At 40.9% G+C, this 23,849-nt stretch overlaps 1 protein-coding gene across 1 annotated transcript in view; it reads right to left on the reverse strand.

Annotated features, from left to right (window-relative positions):
- Positions 1 to 23,849, reverse strand: part of DNMBP (dynamin binding protein) — a 92,092-nt gene that overhangs the window by 60,147 nt on the left and 8,096 nt on the right. Inside the window, exons 2-3 of the mRNA XM_084904051.1 lie at positions 4,039 to 4,193; positions 2,753 to 2,875 (exon numbers count right to left, since the gene is read on the reverse strand). Of these exons, the coding sequence (XP_084760177.1) occupies positions 2,753 to 2,875; positions 4,039 to 4,183 (268 nt within the window). The 5' untranslated portion in view covers positions 4,184 to 4,193. The remainder of the gene's footprint in view (positions 1 to 2,752; positions 2,876 to 4,038; positions 4,194 to 23,849) is intronic.

A 23,849-nucleotide genomic window follows, 5' to 3' on the forward strand; every position in this document is an offset into this window, starting at 1 on the left:
TCACGCACACTTAATCCCAGAGGCCACACTGCTTGTTTCTTCTGGTTAGATTGTTTTATTTAAACAAGAACTGCATTAGGAATAAATTAGAATGAATGCAAGTCCTCTTAGAATCTGAATACAAGTAATCTGACTCTGAGAATTAGATATCTCATTGAATCCTAATGCCCAGGGCACTGTGTGCTTTATGCAAATTAAACATTTATTTACTTAGGTTTACATATGAGCTATATCAGAACTTTAATCCTGATATCTCACATCACAGATTTGACTTGTAAATATTTGTAAATAAGTTGTTCAGTTTATTTTTTATTGGTCCGTTTTGGGAGATGAGGAAGTGGTCTAGAAACATAAAGTTATAGGCAAAGGATAAGCACTGTGTTATGTAGGGCAATGATTAGTGATATTCATCTCCCACTAATTTTTTTCCTCTTTTCTTTGGTATAATCAGTGGCCCTGGCTGCATTGATCCTTCTAAGAGATAGACTTGTTGCTGAGTTTAAATAGAACTCCAAATACAGGGAACAGTCCAAAACAATACGATAGCTTTGGGAAAGGAGAAAGGGTGACATCTACTGGAAGAATCTCTGGGGTTCTAGTCAGAATCTCCCCGGAGAAATGTACATACACACAACACTTCGCCTAATCATTGGGAAACAGGGTCCCCCAAAGCACCTCTGTGAGCTCTAGGAATCCCAGGTTAAGAATAATGAACACAACCCGGCCACTGTGGCTCAGTGGTTGAGCATCAACCTATGAACCTGGGAGTCACGGTTAGATTCCCTGTCATGGCACCTGCCCTCGGGGTTCAGGCTCGATCCCCAGCAGGAGGTGTGAAGAAGGCACCTGACCAATGATTCTCTCTCATCATTGTTTCTAATTCTGTTCCTCTATGAAACTGACAAAAATGTTTTTTTTAAAAGAATAATAAAAATAGCTCATCTTTGCCCTGGTGTTTCTCAGTGGTTAGAGCATTGGACTCTGCACCAGAGTCTTGGTTTTGATTCTCGGTCAAGGGTTTGCTCCCCATCCCCAGTCAGGGAGCACGGAGGAAGCCCTTTCTCCACACCCCCTGACTGGCCTGACTTGGGTCACAGCCCTCCAGGGGGGTGAGTAGAGACAGATAAGGTTTCCTGCCATAACATCCTGATCTATTTCTGCCTGCCTTCCCAACACTCATTAGCAAGGAAGTACACAGAACACAGAGTCTCAGTGTAAAGTGAAGTGTAAAGAAACTTTCAAATTTGGTTTTGAGATTAAGATCAAAATGCAATATTCTCTTCTTATTATTGATCAAGAGTTAAGGAGTTTGTGAGGTTTCTCCCTCTCCCCACCTTCGCTCTTGCTCTCGTTCTTGCTCTCACTCATAACAGCAAGTAACAATATTAATAACATATCCAGTAAACTCTACCATTTTGAGACCATTTTCTGAATCATCACAAAATTGCATTGATATAAGTGTCTATGCTTATGCAGAAATGCACGGGCTACATCAGGTATACTTATTGAAATGGTTAACAGTCCATCTTTAGAAGGTCACATGTCTATTAGAGCAGTGATCACCAACCAGCGGTCCATAGACCACTGGTTGGTCTGTGAGGTCCGAAAGGTTGGCAATTGCTGTATTAGAGTACAAAAGTGGGAAATACTTGAAATATCATTTGAGACCTGGCTATCACTATCCATTTTAAACTGCTTCCTTTCAAACTGGTTCTGATGAGAACTTTAATAACATTACAGAATGTAGAGTAGTAAAATAGGCCTATTTTAGATCTGCCTCTTAATTTCCATACCACAACCACTGCCCTACTATTATGCATTAATAAATAGTAATGTGGTTAGTAAAACCATACCGGTTTTTATGAGAAAAAAGATATATGTAGTCAAGTGTGGCCATAGCATGGGGCAGTGGAAAAACAATGCTGGACTTATAATCCACTGAAAGGACTTCACATTCTGAGGCTAAAACTTCTCATCTGCAGGCAACATAGTTTGAATCTCATTTTCATCATTTATTAAATGCAGGTAATAATGCCCACTTTGCTACCTCCAGGTCTGTGTGGAGGATCAAATGAGAATGAAGTTGTGAGAAAATACTGTGGAAATTATAAAAGGCTGCTAAAACAGAAGGCACTGGCATTGTCAGCACTGTCTTAGTATTGCTGGAGACCTTCCAGAAGTTAGCCATTTATAAAAAGTCCAAAAAGATCTATTTGTCAAAATGGACCAACTTCACTGATCTAATTATTATTATTTTTTAAATATATTTTATTGATTTTTTACAGAGAGGAAGGGAGGGGAATAGACGGAAACATTGATGAGAGAGAATCATCGATCAGCTGCCTCTTGCACACTCCCTCCCTACTGGGGATGTGCCCGCAACCAAGGTACATGCCCTTGACTGGAATCAAACCTGGGATCTTTCAGTCCTCAGGCCAAAGCTCTATCCACTGAGCCAAACCAGTTTCAGCTGATCTAATTATTTTTTAAAAATATATTTCTTAACTGATTTCAGAGAGGAAGAGAGAGGGAGAAAGAGACAGAAACATCAATGATGAGAGAGAACCATTGATTGGCTGCCTCCTGCACATCCATTCCCCACTGGGGATGGAGCCCACAACCCGGGCATGTACCCTTGGCCGGAATTGAACCTAGGACCCCTCAGTCTGCAGGCCAATGCTCTATCCACTGAGCCGAACCAGCCAGGGCTCCCCTAATCTAATTTTAAACAGTCTACTCTTGATCAACTTACCTCGATAAAGGGGAAGACTATTCAATTCTTGGGATGTAAATTCACAGATACAGACAAACAGTCTCTCTCCTTCTTTTAGGCTGGGAATGGTCACAATTTCCACAAAACTACTGGGGAACTGACCTGAAAATAAAAGCAAACATTTTGAAAAAAATATATTTATGCCTATGTACCAGGACACAAATTGTTTTTCTGAGCTCATTAATAGGCCCAATTAAAAACTCACTGAGAAAATGCAATTCCAGCCAATGAATATTTATTGGGTGTCACTTATGCAAGGTGCATTGCAGAGGGGAAAAGGAATAAGACAGTCTTGGCCATCAAAGATCTAATTCAGACAAAATCTAGTTCAGACACAAACAAAAATTCAATTCTAAAATCCAGTGTCACAATACAGATACACAAATTACTATGGGATTTCAGAGAAGGGAGAGGACGGGTCAGGAAAGAATATGAAAAATTATATGAAAAAGATAGCATTCGAGTCTAAAGATGGGTAGGTTTTAATAGGTAGAGGTAGACGAGAGACAGAGCCTGTTGATTGGAAAGCATCAGAAGGTTTAATTGATTCCACCTCCTAAATGTCTCTGGTACCTGTCCATTTACCTCCAGACCCCCCATGCTGGTCCAGGCCTTTAGCATCTCTCACCCAGATTACTGCACCAACCTCCCATCCTGCGTCCCTGCTTTTGGTTTTGCCCCTTCCTACCATCTTTCAATTGGCAGATGAGAGCTTTCTAAAATTCTGATAAATATCTTAAAGCACATAATGGTTTCTCATTTCTGTGACTCCTTACCAAGGCATAGAAGTTAGATCATAGTCCTTCATGATCTAACTTCTGCTCATCTCCCAACCACTATTCCCCCTCCTCCACCATTCATACTTCATGCCATACCTAACTTTTCTCAGTCCCTCCGTGTTCTCTCTCATTCCAGGGCCTTTGAACAAGCATTCTCTCTGCCTCCTATCCTCTTTGTCTTGCTAATCTCTACTCATCATTTTGTCTTAGTTGAGATATCATTTCTGCTGGGAGATAACAGATTATCTAACAAATGTGGGCCAAGTGTCAACAGGGTCTGTTCTAAGGACTGTGTAACATCCTCCAACCCAGATTTGCATAAATGTATGGAAGTTAGGATGGGATTTAACATAGGGGCATGTGTGGGGGGCAAACTGCCACCCTTCCCTAAGCTAATTAATGAAAGAAATTAGTGGTAACTTATATTGTAAAAAACAAAAGAAAGGAAACCAGATGCATGGAAAAGGGGAGGTAGGCGCCTCTTACCTGTAACATCCTCTTTCTTTCCTAGAAGCCAAAACTCATCCACCACTGCCAGCACCTCAATCACATCCCCCACAAAGAGGGGCAGCTCTTCTGAGACACTAGGGCAGAAGTCAAAGATGGCTCGAACCACTGACCCAGCCTCCATGTTTTATAACCTGGACAGAAAGGTCAAAAGAAATAAGGAAGCATTAATATTTAAGACACTGTAATATAGATAGATATCTTGAGAATGACATAGCTTAAGATATGATACTTATAATAAAGTCAAAGCTAAGCAAATAAAAAGTTTATACTTAAATTTAGTAAAGTAGTCTAATTTATTTCAAACATATGAAAAAGTAAAAATTCATTAAAAAGAACAAAGACAGGCTATGTAGATGGCACCTCCAGACAAAACTTTGTACACTACACCAGCTCAAGAATGTGTTTTCGGTTGAAAGACACCTGTGTCCCAACCTTGCGTAGTATCCTTGCATGGATGTGGTGTCATATATTATTGGTTCCCAATTGCTCATGTGAGGACACAGGCTCAAAGAGGTGATGTCATTGGTCCAAAGTCACATAATAAGTCAGAGGTGGAACTGGGAACCCAGATCTGCCTGTCTCCAAAGCCCAGGACAGGGCTGGTACAGTAGGTGTTGTGTAAATGTTAGCAATTGTTACTACACATCATTTCCATAATCAGCTACAAGCTCAAATCTGTGTCACTGATATGGCATCTCTAGACAGTGTGCTGTTTCAAGTTTATAAACACTACAGAATTTACCATTTCAGCATGTCAAAACTTGGACCATGTTTAAAAGGACACACTATGTATCTCTCTGCCTTCTTCAAAAGACACTGCACTTGACTCAATTCTTTGGCTGATGGATAAAGTGCATTATGAAGACCATACATTGCTATACTGTGTTGTAACACATCATAGCAGTACTGTAGAGCTTCTAAGTCTTTCTCTTTTGATGGCAGCCTTCCCTCTGCTATCGGTTTATCTCCTCTGTCAACTTTCCCAACCTCTTCCTAGACAGTTGTTTATAATCTTCTGGGGTAGGGGGACCACATATACACCGCCAACATTGTTCAAAGTTCCCAGATAAATAAAAAGTAAACAAGCTACAAATGAGAGGCTAACATATTCTCCTGTGGTGGTAAAATACATGTGTTACTGCTAGAGTTTTTCAACAGATATTTTTTATGTGCTCGGAGGCCCTGTTCTTAGTTTCTGGCCGCCTCCCAAGGAGCTAAAGCTGCCAGATGTCAGATTTCCACAGAAGGGTGTGTCATAAATATGTGTTTTTTTTCCTAAAACGAACATAGTATTTTGCAAGCCTTTTAGCCATCTATACATTATTAAAACAACTTCCCAAGATTGGGACAAGGTGGATATTGTTTTCCTTCTACTGCATTTTCTCACTACAAATTCCACCACACTATCTGACTAAGTGCATACCTCATTATCTAAGAAAAGAATAAGTATAAGCCCCGAGGATGACTTAGAGAGCCACCCATCACACTGAGGGACCTTTGTCATCTGAAAGAGTTAAAGCTTCTCCCTGAGAACATCTCTGCTCTAACCGAAAATGACTCAGAGCAGAGGAGGAGGGTCTGGCTCAGTAAATACTTTTACTGACTGACCTCCTACCCTATTGGAATGAGTGCGCAATCGCCGAGGGATACACACCCTGGAAGGCCGCTGAGGTCAGAGCCTGGCTATGTTACAGGATTCGTGCATGAGACAGGAAAGGAGACCTCGGGGTCCTCTGTTTTATGTGGAGTTCCATGAGTTTCCTCTCAGTCTTCTCTGCTCATAGAAGACGCTATGAAAAGCAACCGTGATTGTTCCTATGTGGCCCATTTTAGAAGCCTGAACATATAGTTTTAAAACAATCACAAACAGCTTATATAAGTTGTTCCACCCATTCCAGATGGAAGGAAAAAGAACTGCAGAGGAAATCAGGACACAGATGGGCTTGCGAGAAAGCAGAGGAAATGACTGCCTTCGTGGTGTGGTGTCAGGGGCATCTGAAGTCTGCTGGGAAAACAACACCTTCCCCTGCTGGTGAACGCCTGCAGTTCCACTTCTGCACTCATTCCCCATTGGAGATATAAAATTCCTTAGTTCTTCAGACCCTGTTGCATGTAAGACTCTATAAGGAAAGAGATTTTTGTCGGTTTTGTTCACTGGCCTAGAGCAGTACTCGGCACAAACAACACTATGATGAGCAAATGATTTACTGAACTTTAAGAAAATACATGAGACTGTTCATATAAAAATCTCTACTCCCACTTATCTAACACTAAACTATTTCTTCACAAATAGTTTTACTTTCCAATTTGCATATAAATCTTCCAGATCAAACATTAAAATCTTAAACTTCACTTCATCCTCTGCAGCCCACAGACAGTACACTAATGAATGGCAACAGCTATCATCTGAGACTCTATCACGTGCTAGACACTGACAAGGAGCTTACAGCACTGCAAATAGAGAGAGACCAAAGCACTAGAGCCAGGGTGCATGGGTTCAAATACCAGTGCTGCCACTAAGCAATATATTTAACTCTCGAGAATAGCTAAGCCAGAACCAGACCTCAGGACCGCTTAACTCCAATGCCCATGTTCTTTTTACTATAAACATTGCTTCTCTTAAATCCCAATGATTCTTCCTTCAAAATCTTTTAGACTTCCATTTTTCTCTTCGGTTCTCTGACATTTTATTATGAAATGAGGGGCCCGGTGCACGACATTTGTGCACTGGGGGCAGGGGGGGGTGTCTCCCTCAGCCAGCTTGCACCCTCTCCAATCAGGGACCCCTTGGAGGGATGTCCGACAGCTGGTTTAGGCCCAATCCCTCTTCCTTCCTCATCGCCCCCAACTGCCCTCCCCTGCCAGCCTGATCACCCCTAATTGCCCTGCCTCAGCCTCCACCACCATGGCTTTGTCTGAAAGGAAGTCAGACATCTGGAAGATGGCTGGTTGACCCCGTCTAATTAGCATATTATCCCTTTATTAGTATAGATAGATTTTATAGGATAGGATTGCTTAAATGGGGGGAAAAGCCTTTTTCAACAGGAGGAGATGCTCTTGGCAGACAAAAACACATAATCTCTATATCTGAACTGATAGCCAGTCATTTGCACTATACTATCAAACTGGTCATGGAAAAAATGGAACTGCTTTCTTACATCTTACACAAAATAGCTGTTGCGGAGAGAAACCAAGATGGTGACATAGGTAAACAACTAAACTGCCGCCTCGCACAACAATTTCAAAACTATAACTAAAAGACAAAACGTCTATCACCCAGAACCACGGGAAAGCTGGCTGAATGGAAGTCTTACAACTAGAAGAGAAAGGAGCACAAACACTAAAAAGAGGCACGCAAATCAGGCTGGTGGCGGGCAACTGGGCGTGTGGCTTTTTTTCAACCTTAAGGGAAACAAGCTCCTGATCACTCTGAAATCCAGTTTAGGGGACCCAGATGCCTGCAGGGAAAAGCTGGTCTGTCAGCCATTGGGTCAGAAAGTGAGGGTGACTTTTTTGCAGAGGTGTGTGCAGCAATCATTGTTTACTGTGCTGGAGCGCAGGGATTCGGAGACTTGGAAGCACGGAAAGGCAGAGATGGCTGACGGCAGCCATTGCTGTTTGCCACGCCCCAGCCTAGTGATGCCCTGAGACCCCGCCCCACCCTGAGACCCCGCCCTGCACACCCACCCAGGCTCCACACAGCAGCTTTTGCATATAAATGTCCTGCTCTGTGGTAACTTAACTGTAGTTCCAGTCAAACTGCTCCAAAACCGCCAAATCCCAAGCAAAGAGGAGAAAACTGTAGTTCTTAATATAGCTCCTTCTGGGTGGTCTCAGACAATAGTTGATCTGCACCCCATTGGAGATCCAGAAACTAGTGTATCTAGTGGTCGGTGTGAGATGACACCAGATTTCAACTACTCTCATAAGGGACACATTCAAGAGGCAGACACAGAGAGCACCAAAGCCCTAATGGAGCAAGTCCTATCCCATAAATGTGTCTCCAGTACAGCAATTCTTCCATTATAGACACTGGAGGTCAATTCCTCCCAGTGACACCAACAACAATCAAGACTTAACTGCAACAAGGCTGTACACACATTCCACAAAGGGGTGCACCAAGAGTGTCCACATCAAGTAACTGGGAGGCTGAACCATTGAACCATACAGGACAACCAGCACACAAAGCTATCCTACCAACTTAGGGAAGCAGCAAAAATGAGGAGACAAGGAAACAGATCACAAACGAAAGAAATGGAGGAGAACAAACAACTGGACATAGAGTTCAAAACCACAGTTATAAGGTTTTTCAAGAATTTTTTAGAAAAGGCCAATAAATTTAGTGAGACCCTCAAGGATATGAAAAAGGACCAACTAGAAATTAAACATACACTGAATGAAATAAAAAATATTATAGAGACCCAACAGCAGACTAGAGGAATGCAAGTATCAAGTCAAAGATTTGGAATACAAAGAGGCAAAGAACACTCCTCCAGATAAGCAAGAAGATAAGAGAATACAGAAAGTTGAAGATAGTGTAAGAAGCTTCTGGGACAACTTCAAGTGTACCAACATCAGAATTATGGGGGTGCCAGAAGAAGAGAGAGAGCAAGACACGGAAAACATATTTGAAGAAATAATGACTGAAAATTTCCCCCACCTGGTGAAAGAAATAGACTTACAAGTTCAGGAAGCGCAAAGAACCCCAAACAAAAGGAATCCAAAGAGGACCACACCAAGACACATCATAATTAAAATGCCAAGAGCAAAAGACAAAGAAAGAATCTTACAAGCAGCAAGGGAAAAACAGTTAGTTACCTACAAGGGAGCACCCATTCGATTATCAGTTGATTTCTCAACAGAAACTATGCAGGCCAGATGGGAGTGGCAAGAAATATTCAAAGTGCCAAGGCTAGTTTGGCTCTGTGGACAGAGCATCAGCCTGCAAACTGAAGGGTCCTGGGTTCAATTCCAGTCAAGGGCATGTACCTTGGTGGCAGGTACATCCCCAGTGGAGGGTATGCAGGAGGCAGCTGATCGATGTTTCTCTCTCATCAATGTTTCTAACTCTCTATTCCTCTCCCTTCCTCTCTGTAAAAAAAATCAATAAAATATCTTTAAAAAAAAAATTCAAAGTAATGAATAGCAAGAACCTACAACCAAGATTACTCTACCCAGCAAAGTTATTATTCACAATTGAAGGGCAGATAAAGAGCTTCACAGATAAGAAAAAGCTAAAGGGTTCATTACCACCAAACCAGTATTATATGAAATGCTGAAAGGTGTTCTTTAAAAAGAGAAAAAAGAAAAAAAAAGTAAAGATAAAAACTATGAACAACAAATACATATTTATCAACAAGTGAATCTAAAAGTCAAGTGAATTAAAAATCTAAGGAACAGAATAAACTGATGAATATAATAAAATCGGGGGCATAGAATGGGAGGGGATTGACAATTCTCAGGGGAAAAGGGTTATCTGCGTGTGGGGTACAGGATGGACAAAAATCATACACCTATGAATGAGGACAGCAGGGGAGAGGTAAGGGCAGAAGGTGGGGTGGGGACCGGGTGGAGGGGAGCTATGTGGGGGGAAAAAGGAAGAAACAATTGTAATTATCAGAACAATAAACATTTATTAAAAATTTTTTTTAAAATAGTGTTGCCCTTAAAACCCCTCCTTAGCCCCCATCTTAGGTTCTGCCTTCGCAGTTCACCCAAATTGGGTACTGATTGGTTGGTTTCTCTGCCAGTCAGTGTAAAAGCTCTGCCTCCTAGGCAGCCATTGGCTCCTTACACTTCACCCAGATTTGGTTCTGATTGGTCGGTTTCTATGCCAGTCAGTGTCAAAAGCTCCGCCTCCACCTAACTGGTTTGGCTCAGAGGATAGAGCATCAGCCTGTGGACTGAAAGGTCCCAGGTTCGATTCCAGTCAAGGGCATGTACCTTGGTTGTGGGCACATCCCCAGTAGGAGGTGTGCAGGAGGCAGCCGATCTGTTTCTCTCTCATCGATGTTTCTAACTCTCTATTTCTCTTCCTTCCTCTCTGCAAAATATCAATAAAATATGTTTATATATATATAAAAAAAAAAAAAAAAAAAAAAAAGCTCTGCCTCCTAGGCAGCTACTGGCAACTCGCATTTCACCCAGATTTGGTTCTGATTGGTCGGTTTCTATGCCAGTCAGCATCTCCAGACCTATCTCTGCGCCTGATCAAAGAGGCGGAGCTGATCAGCAGTCCCCAAGGAGGCCCAGAGAGAAACAGAGGTGTTGCTGCTGGCGAAGCTGGGAGAGAGAGGCAATGGCTGATCAACAGCTGCTACAGAGGTTGGTGATCAGATCCTGCCTCTCTCTGCAGGCCTCTCTCTGGGCATGATCCACAGACCCCTCGCAGTCAGTGCTGGGTCACTGCACCAGTACCGGCTACAGTCAGTGCTGGGTCACCACAGCAACCCAGCACTGACTTCCGGTGTTTGGTCAAGCCTTGGTCGTTACAGACCCTGGCTCTTTATATACTGTATATGAAGTTTCAAATAGTGAAGTTAAAAAAAATTTTACTATATCCACCTCTTAGATTCTACCAATATCAAGTGACTGTAGTCACTTGATCACTTATCATCTATCACTTTATTCATTTATCAATCCATTTTATTTTTGATGCATTTAAAGTGTTTTTTTTAATTAATTAATTTATTTATTTATTTATTTTTGATGCATTTAAAAATAAACCACAGATATTTCCCCCAGTATGTCAGCATATTTATCTTAACTGGAGCTTATTATCTGTTTATAGAGGTTTTTTTTGGAAGTACCATTTTCCTCTCTTTTTGGCCAAAGACATAATTCTTTTCTCCCCATTAATCTGTCAGTGAACCAGTTAATCTTTTAAACTGTCAATTTTTACTCAGTTGCTTTGGAATTTACAAGGTCTTTCTATTTTCACACAGTCAACAAATATTTATCAAACCAATGGAGTCAAGTTCCCATGCAGGCTAAAAATTTGGTTCTTCTGTATAGAAGAACCAAATCATCTGATGACATTTAACCCGGAATTCTTTAAATGTTTATTCTCTAATCCTGTTGGTGGCTGACAAGAGCATTTAGACCCTTCCCTTTGTCCTAAGCAACTGGACTCCTATCCCAAAGTATCAACCCCAAATTTACAAGAAAAAATAAAACCCTGCAGATAACCTGACCATTGATCTCTAATCTTAAAAAGAGATTCTCAGGCTTAATTTAGAGAGACAGAGAGAGAGACTGACTTGAGGAAGGCTTTCAAGCATAGTCTGTCTTGGAGGGACATAAAATATGCCAGTATATGAAAGACTGAGATAATCATGCCAAGAACCCTTTTTAACCCAGCTTTTCTAAACTTGCCTAGCACAGTGTACTTTTTTTTAGGTAAAACTTCAAAAATGTGTAACTACCTCACCCCACTTATTCATAAGTAGCCCTCTCAGTTCAGGCCTATCCAAGCAAAATACTCTCTACTCCCATAAAGCGCTTTCTGAACAGATCTTGTTTCTTTGTTTTCATACTGTTTCTTTTATCCATGGTGGGTTGTCCTGTCTTTCCACACATTTAAATACTCCCCCCTCTCTACTTCCTGCAAATGATGCCCGCCTCACCTGCTCTAGCCCACCTCACCTTTCATGTGTCAGCTCCTACAGCCGTGCTCTTTCTTACATCATCCTGAGATTTGTGAAACATCAGGCTGTTTACAGACATGTAAGAGGTAATACCATGAGAGTGAATGCATTCATATGCATAAATAAAATAACATTTAAAAACGTGTATCGGCCGGAACTGGTTTGGCTCAGTGGACAGAGGGTCGGCCTGTGGACTGAAGGGTCCCAGGTTCGATTCCCGTCAAGGGAATGTACCTTGGTTGTGGGCACATCCCCGGTGAGGGGTGCGCAGGAGGCAGCTGATAGATGTTTCTCTCTCATCGATGTTTCTAACTCTCTATGCTTCTCCCTGCCTCTCTGCAAAAAAATCAATAAAAATATTTTTAAAAAACACAGGTATCGATGGAAGACGCTGACAACGCCTCACTATACTAGCAGACAGCAGCTGTGTGATGTTGAAGGATGACCAGGACCAAACCAGAGACGGTCGGACCTGCATCACCACCATTTGTCCACAAACCAGATCTGAAATATCATGGCTGACATGTACATATAAGAGACTGTTTAACATTGAAATTGGGACTCAAAAGAACTGTTGGCCCAGAAAGGAACTCATTACAGACTGATTCATTTGCCTCTCAGTATAACTATTATGGCTTGTCTCAGTTTTGGTTCTTACAAGGGTATTTCTTGGATCACATGATATCACACATCTAGAGAAAATAATGAACAACATAAACTGATGAACAAAAACAGACCCAGAGAAAGAGAAGCAGCGATCAGACTCTCAAACCTCAGAGGAAAGGTAAGGGAGAGTGGGGATAAGGGGAAGAGATCAACCAAAGGACTTGTGTGCATGCATATAAGCCTAACCAGTGGCCATGGACAACAGGGGGGTGGGTGCATATGTGGGGAGGGATTTAGCATGGGAATGGGGGGATGAGGACAATTATGTGATACCATAATCAATCAATCAATCAATCAATCAATCAATAAAAAAATAAAAACGTGTATCATGCAACCTTTGACAGATGAATGCATAAATGAGATGTGGTACATACATACAATGGAATATTATACACAAGATGTGGTGTGTGCATACAATGGAATATTATTCAGCCTTTAAAAGGAAGGACAATCTGATTCATGCTATGATATAAATGAACTCTGAGAACATTATGCTAAGTCACAAAAAGACAAATACTGTATATCTTCACTAACATGAGATATCAAGAGTAGTCAAGCTCATAGAAACAAAAAGTAGAATGGTGGTCACCAGGGGATGTGGGAGGGGAAAATGGGTTTCAGTTTGAGAAGATAAAAAAGTACTTAAGATGGATGGTGGTGCCTAGTTGGTTTGACTCAGTGGATAGAGCGTCAACCTATAGGCGGAAGGGTCCTGGGTTCGATTCTGGTCAGGGGCACATGCCCGGGTTGCGGGCTTGATCGCAATTAGGGGACATGCAGGAGGCAGCCAATCAATGATTCTCTCTCATTATTGATGTTTCTATCTCTCTCTCCCTTCTCCCTTCCTCTCTAAAATCAATAAAAGATATATTTTTTAAAATGGATGGTGGTGATAGCTGCACAACAATGTGAGTGTACTTAATGCCACAGAAATGTACCCTTAAAATGGGAAAATGGGAAATTCTACGCTATATACATTTACCACAATTAAAAGATCTTTAGAAATGCATGTCATAAAATGTGAGTGTGAAAGGCCTGGAAAACTTCAGTAATTTTAATAAGCAGCATATCTACAAGTCTGGACATGCTTTACTAAAAAAAATCTTCTGAGATCACAAACTATCAACATTTACTTTGATTGATACTGATATCAAACAACATAAGAAAAGATCTGAACCTGGGAAAGACTGAGGACTGGATGATAAGCATGTGCTGTCTTGCACATCTCCTCCCAGGTCTGTCCTCCACCCTTCACCTGCTCTGTGCTCCCTGAGGCTAACCTATAAGAACTGCATCCAGGCGCCCTTGCCTCTGGCTTCCAGTTGGGTTCAGCCAATGGGTAACACCAGCAGGAGATCTGAAAGTAGAAGACAGTGAGTTTGGGCTAAGTATTCCCCTGGCTCCCTCCCTGCGAGGCTGTTAATTGGCTACACTGTTCTACTAAAGGCCACAGCTACCTCAGAAGGACCCCACAAAATAGCTCCTTCTGTTGAGTTACCTCCCTGCCCCTCAGGCCTGGTGTGGCTCTTTTGCTAACCATGGGGACAGTATGTTTCTTTGTTATTTTTCCTTAACCTGCCCATTCCATTGTAAGTAAGAGCTCCTCAAATTACCCAATTTTGGTGTACCCTCTACATTCTGGTGGGCCCCTGAGGGATACATTCCTAAAAGGATTTTTAGGATTTATGAAACCTATGCATGAAAAACATGGGGAGAACATAGAAAACTACAAAATTAGTTCCCTAAATCTATCATTTTAAATCCAGGTGAGAGGTAAGAGCTAGAGATATAAATTTTGAAGGCTTTAAAAATATTTAGAAAGATATTGATGTCTCAACCCCTACCAACCTCCAAATTAGCCCCACTTTTGATTAATTGGGTACATAGGACCCAGAGTTAAATTCTTATTTTGAAATCCTGAGCAATCTATTTTTCTAGTAGAAAAGTAGAGCACAAAACTGAGAGTTTTGAAAATTTACTATATTCTTTCAAACATTCTAATGCTGCCCAATTCATAGCATAAGTCTAAATTCTAGACTTCCAGAGGAAAATATCTGAAGGGGTTTCCCTAATTGAAAGACAATAGACTGTGGTTTCTCCTTGTTTGCTCCTACAGAGGGCGCCGGAGCAGCACAGCGCATCTCTGCCTACCTGAGAAGGGCAGGGGGAGAAGGTGTTCCTGTGGGGACCCCAGTACTAGTTCCTTCAGAGGAATATGCGATCATGGACAACTGGAAATTTCCATGTCTTGTAATTAAAATCTCCAGAAAACATTACCTTTTGGGAATGGGAATCCATTAAAAAAATTCTTTCAAATTGATTTCTGGGAAGAAGGGCAAGGGAGAGAGAGAAACATCAATGATGAGAGATAATCATTGAGTGGCTGCCTCTTACATGTCTCCCACTGGAAATGGAGCCCGCAACCCAAGCATTTGCCCTGACCAGGAATCAACCATGACTTCCTGGTTCATAGGTCGATGCTCAACCACTGAGCACACCAGCTGGGTGGAAGGAATACAGTTTTTAAATCACAAGTCTTAGCAATAAGACTATTTAAACTCAAAAGCAACAGCATAGTTTTCTTATTGTTGGCAAAACAAGGAGGCTAAAAAGAACAGTCTCTTTCCTTTGTGTGAAAGGATAAGAGATGTCAGAAAATGAAGTCTAAATCTGTTTTAGGAAGGAAATGGGAAAGGCTAGAAAAACAGCATTTCCTTCTCTGGTTTATGTTGCCGGAGTTCATTTTGGACAGAAGGTCAGCAGTCACTGACAGGTGATCACTCAGAGAACTAGCAACGGTGAAGAGGAAACGGGGAAGCCATCTCCATCGTGGCCTTCCTCCCCCCACGAGGCCGAGGAGTGTGACCCGGGCCCACATGTCCTCCTTCAGGCTCTTCTGCCTCCTCATTCACTCTCCCGCTGACAGCAGCGCTGACTCACATGTGCTTTGACTAAACAGGCTATGGAATGTGGGACTGGAAGAAAAATGGAAAGCCTGTTCTGACTTAGGTGATGATTAGCGAAACATGGGAAGAAAAAGAAAAAAAATCTGCTCTCAGAAACTCTTACAATTGATATTAGATTTTGCTTCTTTCAAGCAGCAGATAGAATAAGATACACACCAGGGTTTCTGTCAATTGTGAAGGGTGCTTCAGTCCTTTTCAGGATTAAAGCTGAACAACTTCTATCTAACGCATATACATTTAAATTAAGGAAGTTTCAGGGTCAGCTCTTATGGGATAACTATTTTAACCAACTTTAGGATCCCACCCTCACCTCCCACCCCCACATTAAGCTGATGTTTTTAAGCTACTTTTTAAAATTGTGCTTATAAATCTCTACATCAATTTTGTTGGTTTCTTGGCAAAACTGCATTAGTGGAGGAAGGTCCCAAGACCTACCAAATTTGAGGAAATTTACATTAAAAAAATTTTTCAAATGGATCAACCTAAGAATTACTTAAGTATCCTCTCAGACTCACATTTCCTAAATTTGAATATTTCTTGAATCTCAAATATAGGAGGAAATTTAAGAATCACTGAGTCATGGACATGTCTGAGCTAAGTAGCTTACTGGCACATTAAAATTAACATCTCCCCGATGCTGTGTATGTAATAAATGCCCAGATAATACATACGATAGCAGTTGCAGAAGTGCAGATTAAGATGAAACTTTAGGGTGAGGCTGCATATAGCAAGGAGCACAGCAAACATGTGAAAACAGGCAGTGTTTAGGACAGCTTCCAGAAAAGGCCAAGCACACTTACGAACCCAGTGTTCCACGCTATGAGGATAAATGTTACAGAGATCTGCATCTTGTTTCTCTTCCTTATCTGTTTGGAGTACAAACTAGTTTTTCTGCTAGCTAAAGAAAAAGGTTTAAAAAGACACGAGTTTCCCTAAACTTTGGCCTATCTTACAGTATTAAAGTATTCTGGGTGTTTTAGAAGAATCAAGAAAGCATTTCAGAAAACTAGGGAATACCAACAACAACAAAACTGAGAAAAAGGGTACGTGATTTAGATAATTTTAAGAAGCACCAACATCCAAGCACCATGTAAAACAGGGACCAGTAACTTTATGGCAAAAACTAAAACTTGTCATTTATAGAAACTAGAAAAGGAACGTGGAAGGAAAATGTATATACAGAATCTTCCAGTTACTATTTAAATGAACCAGTTCAGTTATATGAAGATACAGCAAACCCACTGAAGGGCAGATTCCTTGGATAGTGTCATGAGAAGGATTTAAGTCCTAAATCAGGATGTCCAAACCTAAATTCAACAACAGAGTGGTTCGCCTGATATAAAAACAATCTCTGACAGAAGAGAAAGGGCAACAGAATGATGTAAAGATAATAAATCCATGTGGATATCAGGTAATGAGGCTATTCAAATTTTCCATTTCTTCTTGCCTCAGTTTTGATAAGTTGTATTTTTCAAGAAACTTGTCCATTTAACCCCAGCTTAAACTTGCTGGCATAAAGTTGTTCACAATAATCCTTTATTAACCGTTTAGTATCTGTATGATCTAGAATAATTATATATGGAAATTTGTATTTTCTCTCCTTTTTTCTTAGTATTGCTAGGGGGGACTTCAATTTTGAATTAAAATAAGCCAAGAATCAGTAAATCAGTAAAAATCACAATAATGCACAAGTTTTTCCCAGGCATCTAACATCTTTGACATCCCCTGAGAATTTTTAGTCATTCCTATACCCATGTCCATTCACATCCATGTTCATGTGAGGTTCAGCTACTTCTTGTGCTTATAATAGATCAAATTGCTATTCAAAATCTTCATCTTCTTATAGTGTAATTATGTATCTATACCCTTTGCTGTATAACTGTGTAGTGCCTTCCATTGTGGGCAGAGTGAAGTTCCCTGAAACACTTTTGTTGGACTTGGCCATGTGACTTGAGACATGAAGTGCCAGTGGAGATGACATGAGCAGAGCTTTAAACCACATTTTATGGTTTAGCCTGTCCCCTTGTGTTCCTATAACCTACCATACTAGAGAAGCCCCTGCCCCTTTAGTCTGCGTCCCCAGTCTGAAGGCAAGGGGGAAAGACTATGAAGTTCTGCCTGGCCCAGACTAGAGCAACCAAACTGCAGCTGTTCTTCAGACCTATAAAAATGAAAGAAAATGACTGCTGTGAGAAGCTATTGAGATTTTGTAGTTATTTGTTTACAAGAGACAGAGACAGAGAGAGAGAGAGAGAGAGAGAGAGAGAGAGAATATAGATGTTGGATATTTTGACTAGAATAGCTGAACACCTCACTTTTCCATCAAATACACATACTAGAAGTCTCCCTGGCCAGTGTGGCTTAGTTGGTTGGGCACGGTTGCTGGTTTGATTCCAGTCAGGGCACATGCCCAGGTTGCAGACTCCGTCTCCTACAGGAGGCAGCCGATCCATGTTCCCCTCTCACATCAAGGTTTCTCTCTTTCTCTTTCTCCCTTCCTCTCTCTCTAAAAATCAATTTAAAAACAACAACTCTTTAAAATAAACACATAAGTCATCATCTGGACAAACTTCTATTATCTGCTAAGATCCAATTCAAATAATACAATACTTCCTCTATGAAGCCTGTAAGATTAGTCCTTATACCCTGTATGCCTACAGGGCAGGGATTTTTTTTTTTCTCCTAGTTTATTCACTGATGTATATCAAGGACCTAATGCACTGCCTGGTACATAGAAGGTTCTCCATAAGCACTTGCAGAATTAGTGATTTAACACACTGACCTACTTAAAGTTATATATAAAAATAGGTATTCACATTCCCAGCGATCATGCTCCTCTTTCCCACAGAGCTCCTTAGGGTCTCATAGGCCTAACTTCCAGGTTAGGAATGTTGGGCTTTGATTTTTAGGCACTTGGAAGCACCCAAAATGTTTGAGTAGAAAAGTATAATGGTTAGAATTAGAACTGCTTGCAAATGACTGAGCACCCTAAATAAATAAATAAAAAGGGGGAGGGGGGAGTGTGTTTAGATGGATTTTTTTTTTTCTAATTTTTTTTTCAGGTGAAGATAAAGGTAGTTTGAAAAATATCATTCTAATGTTTCTCTTCATATCATATTTTAAAAACAGGTGTCTTGAGTTATTCACATATTATAAAAATTCATTTAAAGTATACAACTCATAAGGTTTTAGTATATTAACAACCTTCAGCTCTATCAATTTTATTCTATTTTTTAAAATATATTTTTATTGATTTCAGAGAGGAAGGAAGAGGGAGAGATAGAAACATCAATGATGAGAATCATTGATAGGCTGCCTCCTGCACATCCCCAACTGGGGATCAAGCCCACAACCTGGGTATATGCCCTTGACCAGAATTGAACCTGGGACCCTTCAGTCCACAGGCCGGTGTTCTATCCACTGAGCCAGACCAGCTAGGGCCAGCACTGTCCATTTCAGAACATGTTCATCATCTTGCAAATAGACTCCATTTCCATTAGCAGGCGGCTTCTATTTCCTCCAGTAGTCCCCCACCCACCTCCAGGCCTAGGCAACCACTAATCTACTTTCTGTCTCTATATTTTTATATGAAATGTCCATTTCAGGACATTTCATATAAATGAAATCGTACATTAAGTGGGTCTTTTGTGAATGGTTACTTTCATTTGGCATAATGTCTTCAAGGCCCTCATACCATTTTGAAATATGAATATGATCAGCTTAAAACATCTTATATAATAAAAGCCTAATATGGAAATCGTCCCCTCAACCAGGAGTTTGACCAAGAGTTCAACTGCTCACTATGACATGCACTGACCACCACCAGGGACGACACGAAACATGGCGGGCATTAGAGACGCGGTGCTGGAGGTGCTGCTGGCCCCAGTGGGCCTGATGAGAGCAGGGCCCCAGAGGGTTGGTAGAGCAGGTAAGCAGGCAGCACCAGGCCAAGGCAGGTGCAAGCGGGGTCTGATCGCCCCCACAGACAGTGACCAGCAGCAGTAGCAGGGCGCAGGGCAGCCACCTGGCTTCCAGGTGCTGAGGGAGCCGGATGGGGACCCGATGATGCAGGTGGAGAGGGGTATGTGGGGGCCCAAGGGCCCAGGTGCTGCCCAGGGCCCAGAGGTCAGCTGGGACCTGCCCTTCCACACAGATGCCAGGCCTAGGAACTACACTTGTGCAGGAATTTCATGCACTGGGCCTCTAGTATGTAATAATAAATTCAGAGCACACATTACAGAGCCAGACTGCTCTAGTTTATATGCTAGCTCCATCTCTTATTAGAGTTAAATGATTTAAGGCAACTTATTTAACTTCTCTGCACCTTCATTTCCTCATCTGTGAAATAGGTTTAAAAACAGAACCTGCCTCCTAGGGTCATAGTAAAATTTAAATGAGTAAATATATGTAAAGCACTTAGAATAGTACTTTACACCCCTGACTAGTGTGCAAAGTGGTTAGAGCCTTGGCCTACTCACCAAGTGGTCTTGGGTTGGAATCTGGATTGCAAGGCCGGGGCTCATGTGTGAGGCAACCAATCTCTCTCTCTGCCTTCCTCCCTCCTTTCCACTCTCTCTGAAAGAAATCAATGGAAAAAAAATATTCTTGGGTAGGAATAAAAAATAAAAAGAACAGTACCTTACTCATACTAAACCACCCCCAGGTGTTGTATTAAAGAGAGGGGGGGATTGTAGATAGATAGTCTCAAAATATTTTTCATAGAGTTGGGATGGTGTTTTTTTTTTGTTTTGTTTTGTTTTTTTGTTTTTGGTATATAATAGGTTTGAAGCAACAAGCAGACTGTCAAAGTACAGCGGGGAGGGTAGGAAGATCTGGGGGAGATAAGAGATCAACCGAAGGACTTGTATCCATGCATATAAGTACAACCAATGGACACAAAACTCTGGGGAGGGAGGGTATGTATGGGAAGGGGGGGCAATGTTAAAATATGTATACAGATAATAATTTAATTTAAAAAATTAAAATTAAAAAATAAATAAAATATTATAATTTTAAAAAATAGGTTTGAAAATGAACATCCCAGGATGGGGAAAAGGGAAATGACTGCTAATAAGTATGGGTTTCCTTTCAGGGGAATGCAAATGTTCTAGAATCAGTGGTGATGGTTGCACAACTTTGTGAATATACTAAAAAACCCCTCAATCATATACTTTAAAATGAGTATCTGTTTCAGAAATTACTATACTTCAAGCAAAACAGTGAAGGTATACATAAATACATTGCCTTGGAAAAAAAACTAGAAATATAAATAGCTTATCTATTCTATCCCCACTCACCCTGAGAAGTTTTCCTGTACTTCATGTTTTTAAAAATGTTCTACACTTGTGTTTCATACTGGCGATAAGCTGGGCACAGGGGGAAGATAAGACAGTGTTTGATTACATGAACTTTCCCTGGGCAGGGGTACATAAATGGCAACCTTAAAGAGAGAAATCATGTTTTCTATTAAGTTATACTAAGTAATAACTGTATTCATCACGGTTAAGAGCTCAGACTCCAAAGCCAGAGAGAATTAGGTACAGTTGCTGTCTGCCTTTTCTCAAGCTAAGTGACCTTGGGCAAGTTACATAAACCCTCTGAACCTTCTCTTCTTCATCTGTAAACCGAAGAAAATGACAGTAATTTACTTCATGGCCAGTTATGAGGATTAAATTAGATAATGTCAGTGAAACATTTAAAACAGTTCCTGGCAAACAGTAAGCACTCGAGAAAGGTCTGATGACAATGTAAGAGGAGGAGGACGAGGAGGAGGACGAGGAGGAGGAGGAGGCAGAGGAGGACTGTCATCATCACCCAGACCGATTATAACATAAGAGTACAGATGAGGGAGCAACTTCGGGGTGGGGCGAACTGCTCAAAAGTGCCATTGTCTTCCCAGACGCGGGGGGAGTACAGTGATTCTGTGGTCACTGCACACAAGGACAAAGCATTGACATTCCCCTCTCCTCAAAGCCCGGAACGAGCTGCGTGTTCACAGCAGACCCACAACGACTTGGCAGCAGTTTACAAATGGGATCCCGGCATTCGGCTCCAAGAAAACCTCTGCCAGATGCCTTCCAGGGATAGAAGAGGGATCCGAAATTAACTGATGTACTCTTCTAAAAAAAATAATCCCGTACTTCTGGGAAAACTAGTGACAGTGCTGTTACATTCCTTCAGCGCATTGGTCTTTTACAAATTGTTCTTGGGGGCTTTGAAATTACAAATTTGAGATTGGCAGTGTTCTACTTGAGTCGCTAGCCGTCTTTTCTTTGGGACTACTGTGACAGCTTCTTAAATGGCAAGTCTCATCAAGGCTTACCAGTCTCATCTCCCTCTGCTCCACACTGCAACGAGGATCCCTTTTTACATACAAAGTCTCATAACTTTTGCAAACTTGGTCCCTGTCTCATTCCTGAACACTCTCCACCTCCCTCACACCCTAAGCTCTAGCCTCCTGCAAATCCTAGCAGTTCTCTGCAGGCACAGCTTTATAACACAACACAATTATATCTACAGATAGCTTTTCAAACATATTATCGCATGTGTATGTTGTTGCTACCTGTGACTGGGTATGGATGAGAAGAGCCTATCTTTAGTATTAACGGATCACTGCAAGGAAGAATAATATACCAGCAAATCACCTCTGGTTAATGCTTTCATTGAGAATAGTAATAATATTTTAATTTGTAAATCACTAAATAAGTAAATCCAAGCATAGGTTCACACTTCAACAATTTTTTTCTTTTTATTTTAATATTAAGTCACTACCCTGCAGAACTATCATATTTGACTAACAGGTCAAGGCAACAAGACTGAAAGAAAGAAAGAAAGAAAGAAAGAAAGAAAGAAAGAAAGAAAGAAAGAAAGGAAGGAAGGAAGGAAGGAAGGAAGGAAGGAAGGAAGGAAGGAAGGAAGGAAGGAAGGAAGGAAGGAAGAAAAGAAGGAAGGAAGAAAAGAAGGAAGGAAGAAAAGAAAGAAAGAAAAGGAAACTGATTCTCTTCATGTCTACAGTGGTCCAAACATTATATTGACTGAACCACATATACATAAAGGCAGCAAAAAGAACAGTTAATACAAATTATGGGTTTAAAAAACATCTGTATTAGTATTATGCTCCAGAGTCCAGCTAGCTGCTGAATTATACAGGACCCCAACAAGCACTAACAAAAGTCTGGTTTTAATGTAAACTCATCCTCCTCTTACCTGACCCTCCAGGGATTCTGTTTCCTGATAAGCAGATCTAACTGTAAGACAATAATATCCCAAGGAGGCTCTGGCACCGAGCCCTGCAATCCTTAAAGCAACAAACGCTGTCTAACAGAAGAAAACCAGACTACCCACTCGCTCCTCAACTCTCTGCCCTAACGCAGGGAATAAAGAATGCCTTGCCAAATAAAAGCTATAAAATTTCTTCAGAGGCAAAATGTTTTTAAATACAGATGGTCTGGTGTTGATCTCATTCCTAACACCTAGGGCATTCTGGAAGACTCCTCGGAAATGACCTCTGAGCCAGACCAAGCTATGTGGGTCAGCACATCCTTTCTATTTATGGAAGCTGAATAACTTGGAACCTCCTACAATGATCGACAGTTAACTCACCATAGGTCAATAAAGCTTTGTCAAAAGCCAATGCAAAAATTCCAGAATGTGGGAACAAAAGTCCAGTTTCTTCAACAAATGTTTTGTAATCAAAACATTCAAATTAAAAAGGAAGGAAAGGGAACTCATCAATTAAAGAAACACATAAACTAGCACATTTCTTAGATCCCAATTCAAGCAAGTAAATTGTTTTTTAAAAATTGAGATGAATGGGGATATTTTGAACATTAACTAGATTATTGATTACATTAATGACTGCTCCTTTTTTTTGTGACAATCATGGTATTGTTGTCATATGTCAATAAAAGGGAATCTTTTTTTTTTTTTTTTTTTAGTCATTAGAGCAGAGTCTACAAAAGGGGAATGGGAGGTAGAATACAGAAATCAACTCAGTTTTCCAGATCTTAAGTTGAGTGTTGGTACAATGATATTTGTCTTATTATTTTTTTTATCAATTTTTGAATGAAACCCAGTAAAATGGAAAAAAGAAATACTCATAATTATAATTCATAATATACTTATTGCTATCGTTATTGTTGGAGGAAAGAAAAAGAGATCCGTCTCATTAGAGTAAAAAGTGGAGACAGAGAAGTAAAGTTGAATATATGGTAGATTCGGATCAGAGTTCAGGGCCAGGCAGCAGAGTTTAAGATTTGTTGGGGGAACTGTCGGGTAACAAGTGTGCAGCCATAGAGTAAGAAATGAAAGCAATCCAATAATAGTCTACACGGGAGACCATTATGGAGTATTTGTGGCAGCCTTGTGTTTTTTTTTAGCGCCCTATACAGAGCAGTTGGTGACTTGAGGCCTTGCTTTGTAATCAAGTGACCGGGTACACATGGCATGACTGTTCATCATGACAATCCTGACCCAGATCCAGAAATGACAGAAAAGCCAAAAGCACTGC

The sequence above is a fragment of the Pipistrellus hanaki genome (genome assembly GCF_964339955.1).
Source record: "Pipistrellus hanaki genome assembly, chromosome: 14".
NCBI classification, from domain to species: Eukaryota; Metazoa; Chordata; class Mammalia; order Chiroptera; family Vespertilionidae; genus Pipistrellus; species Pipistrellus hanaki.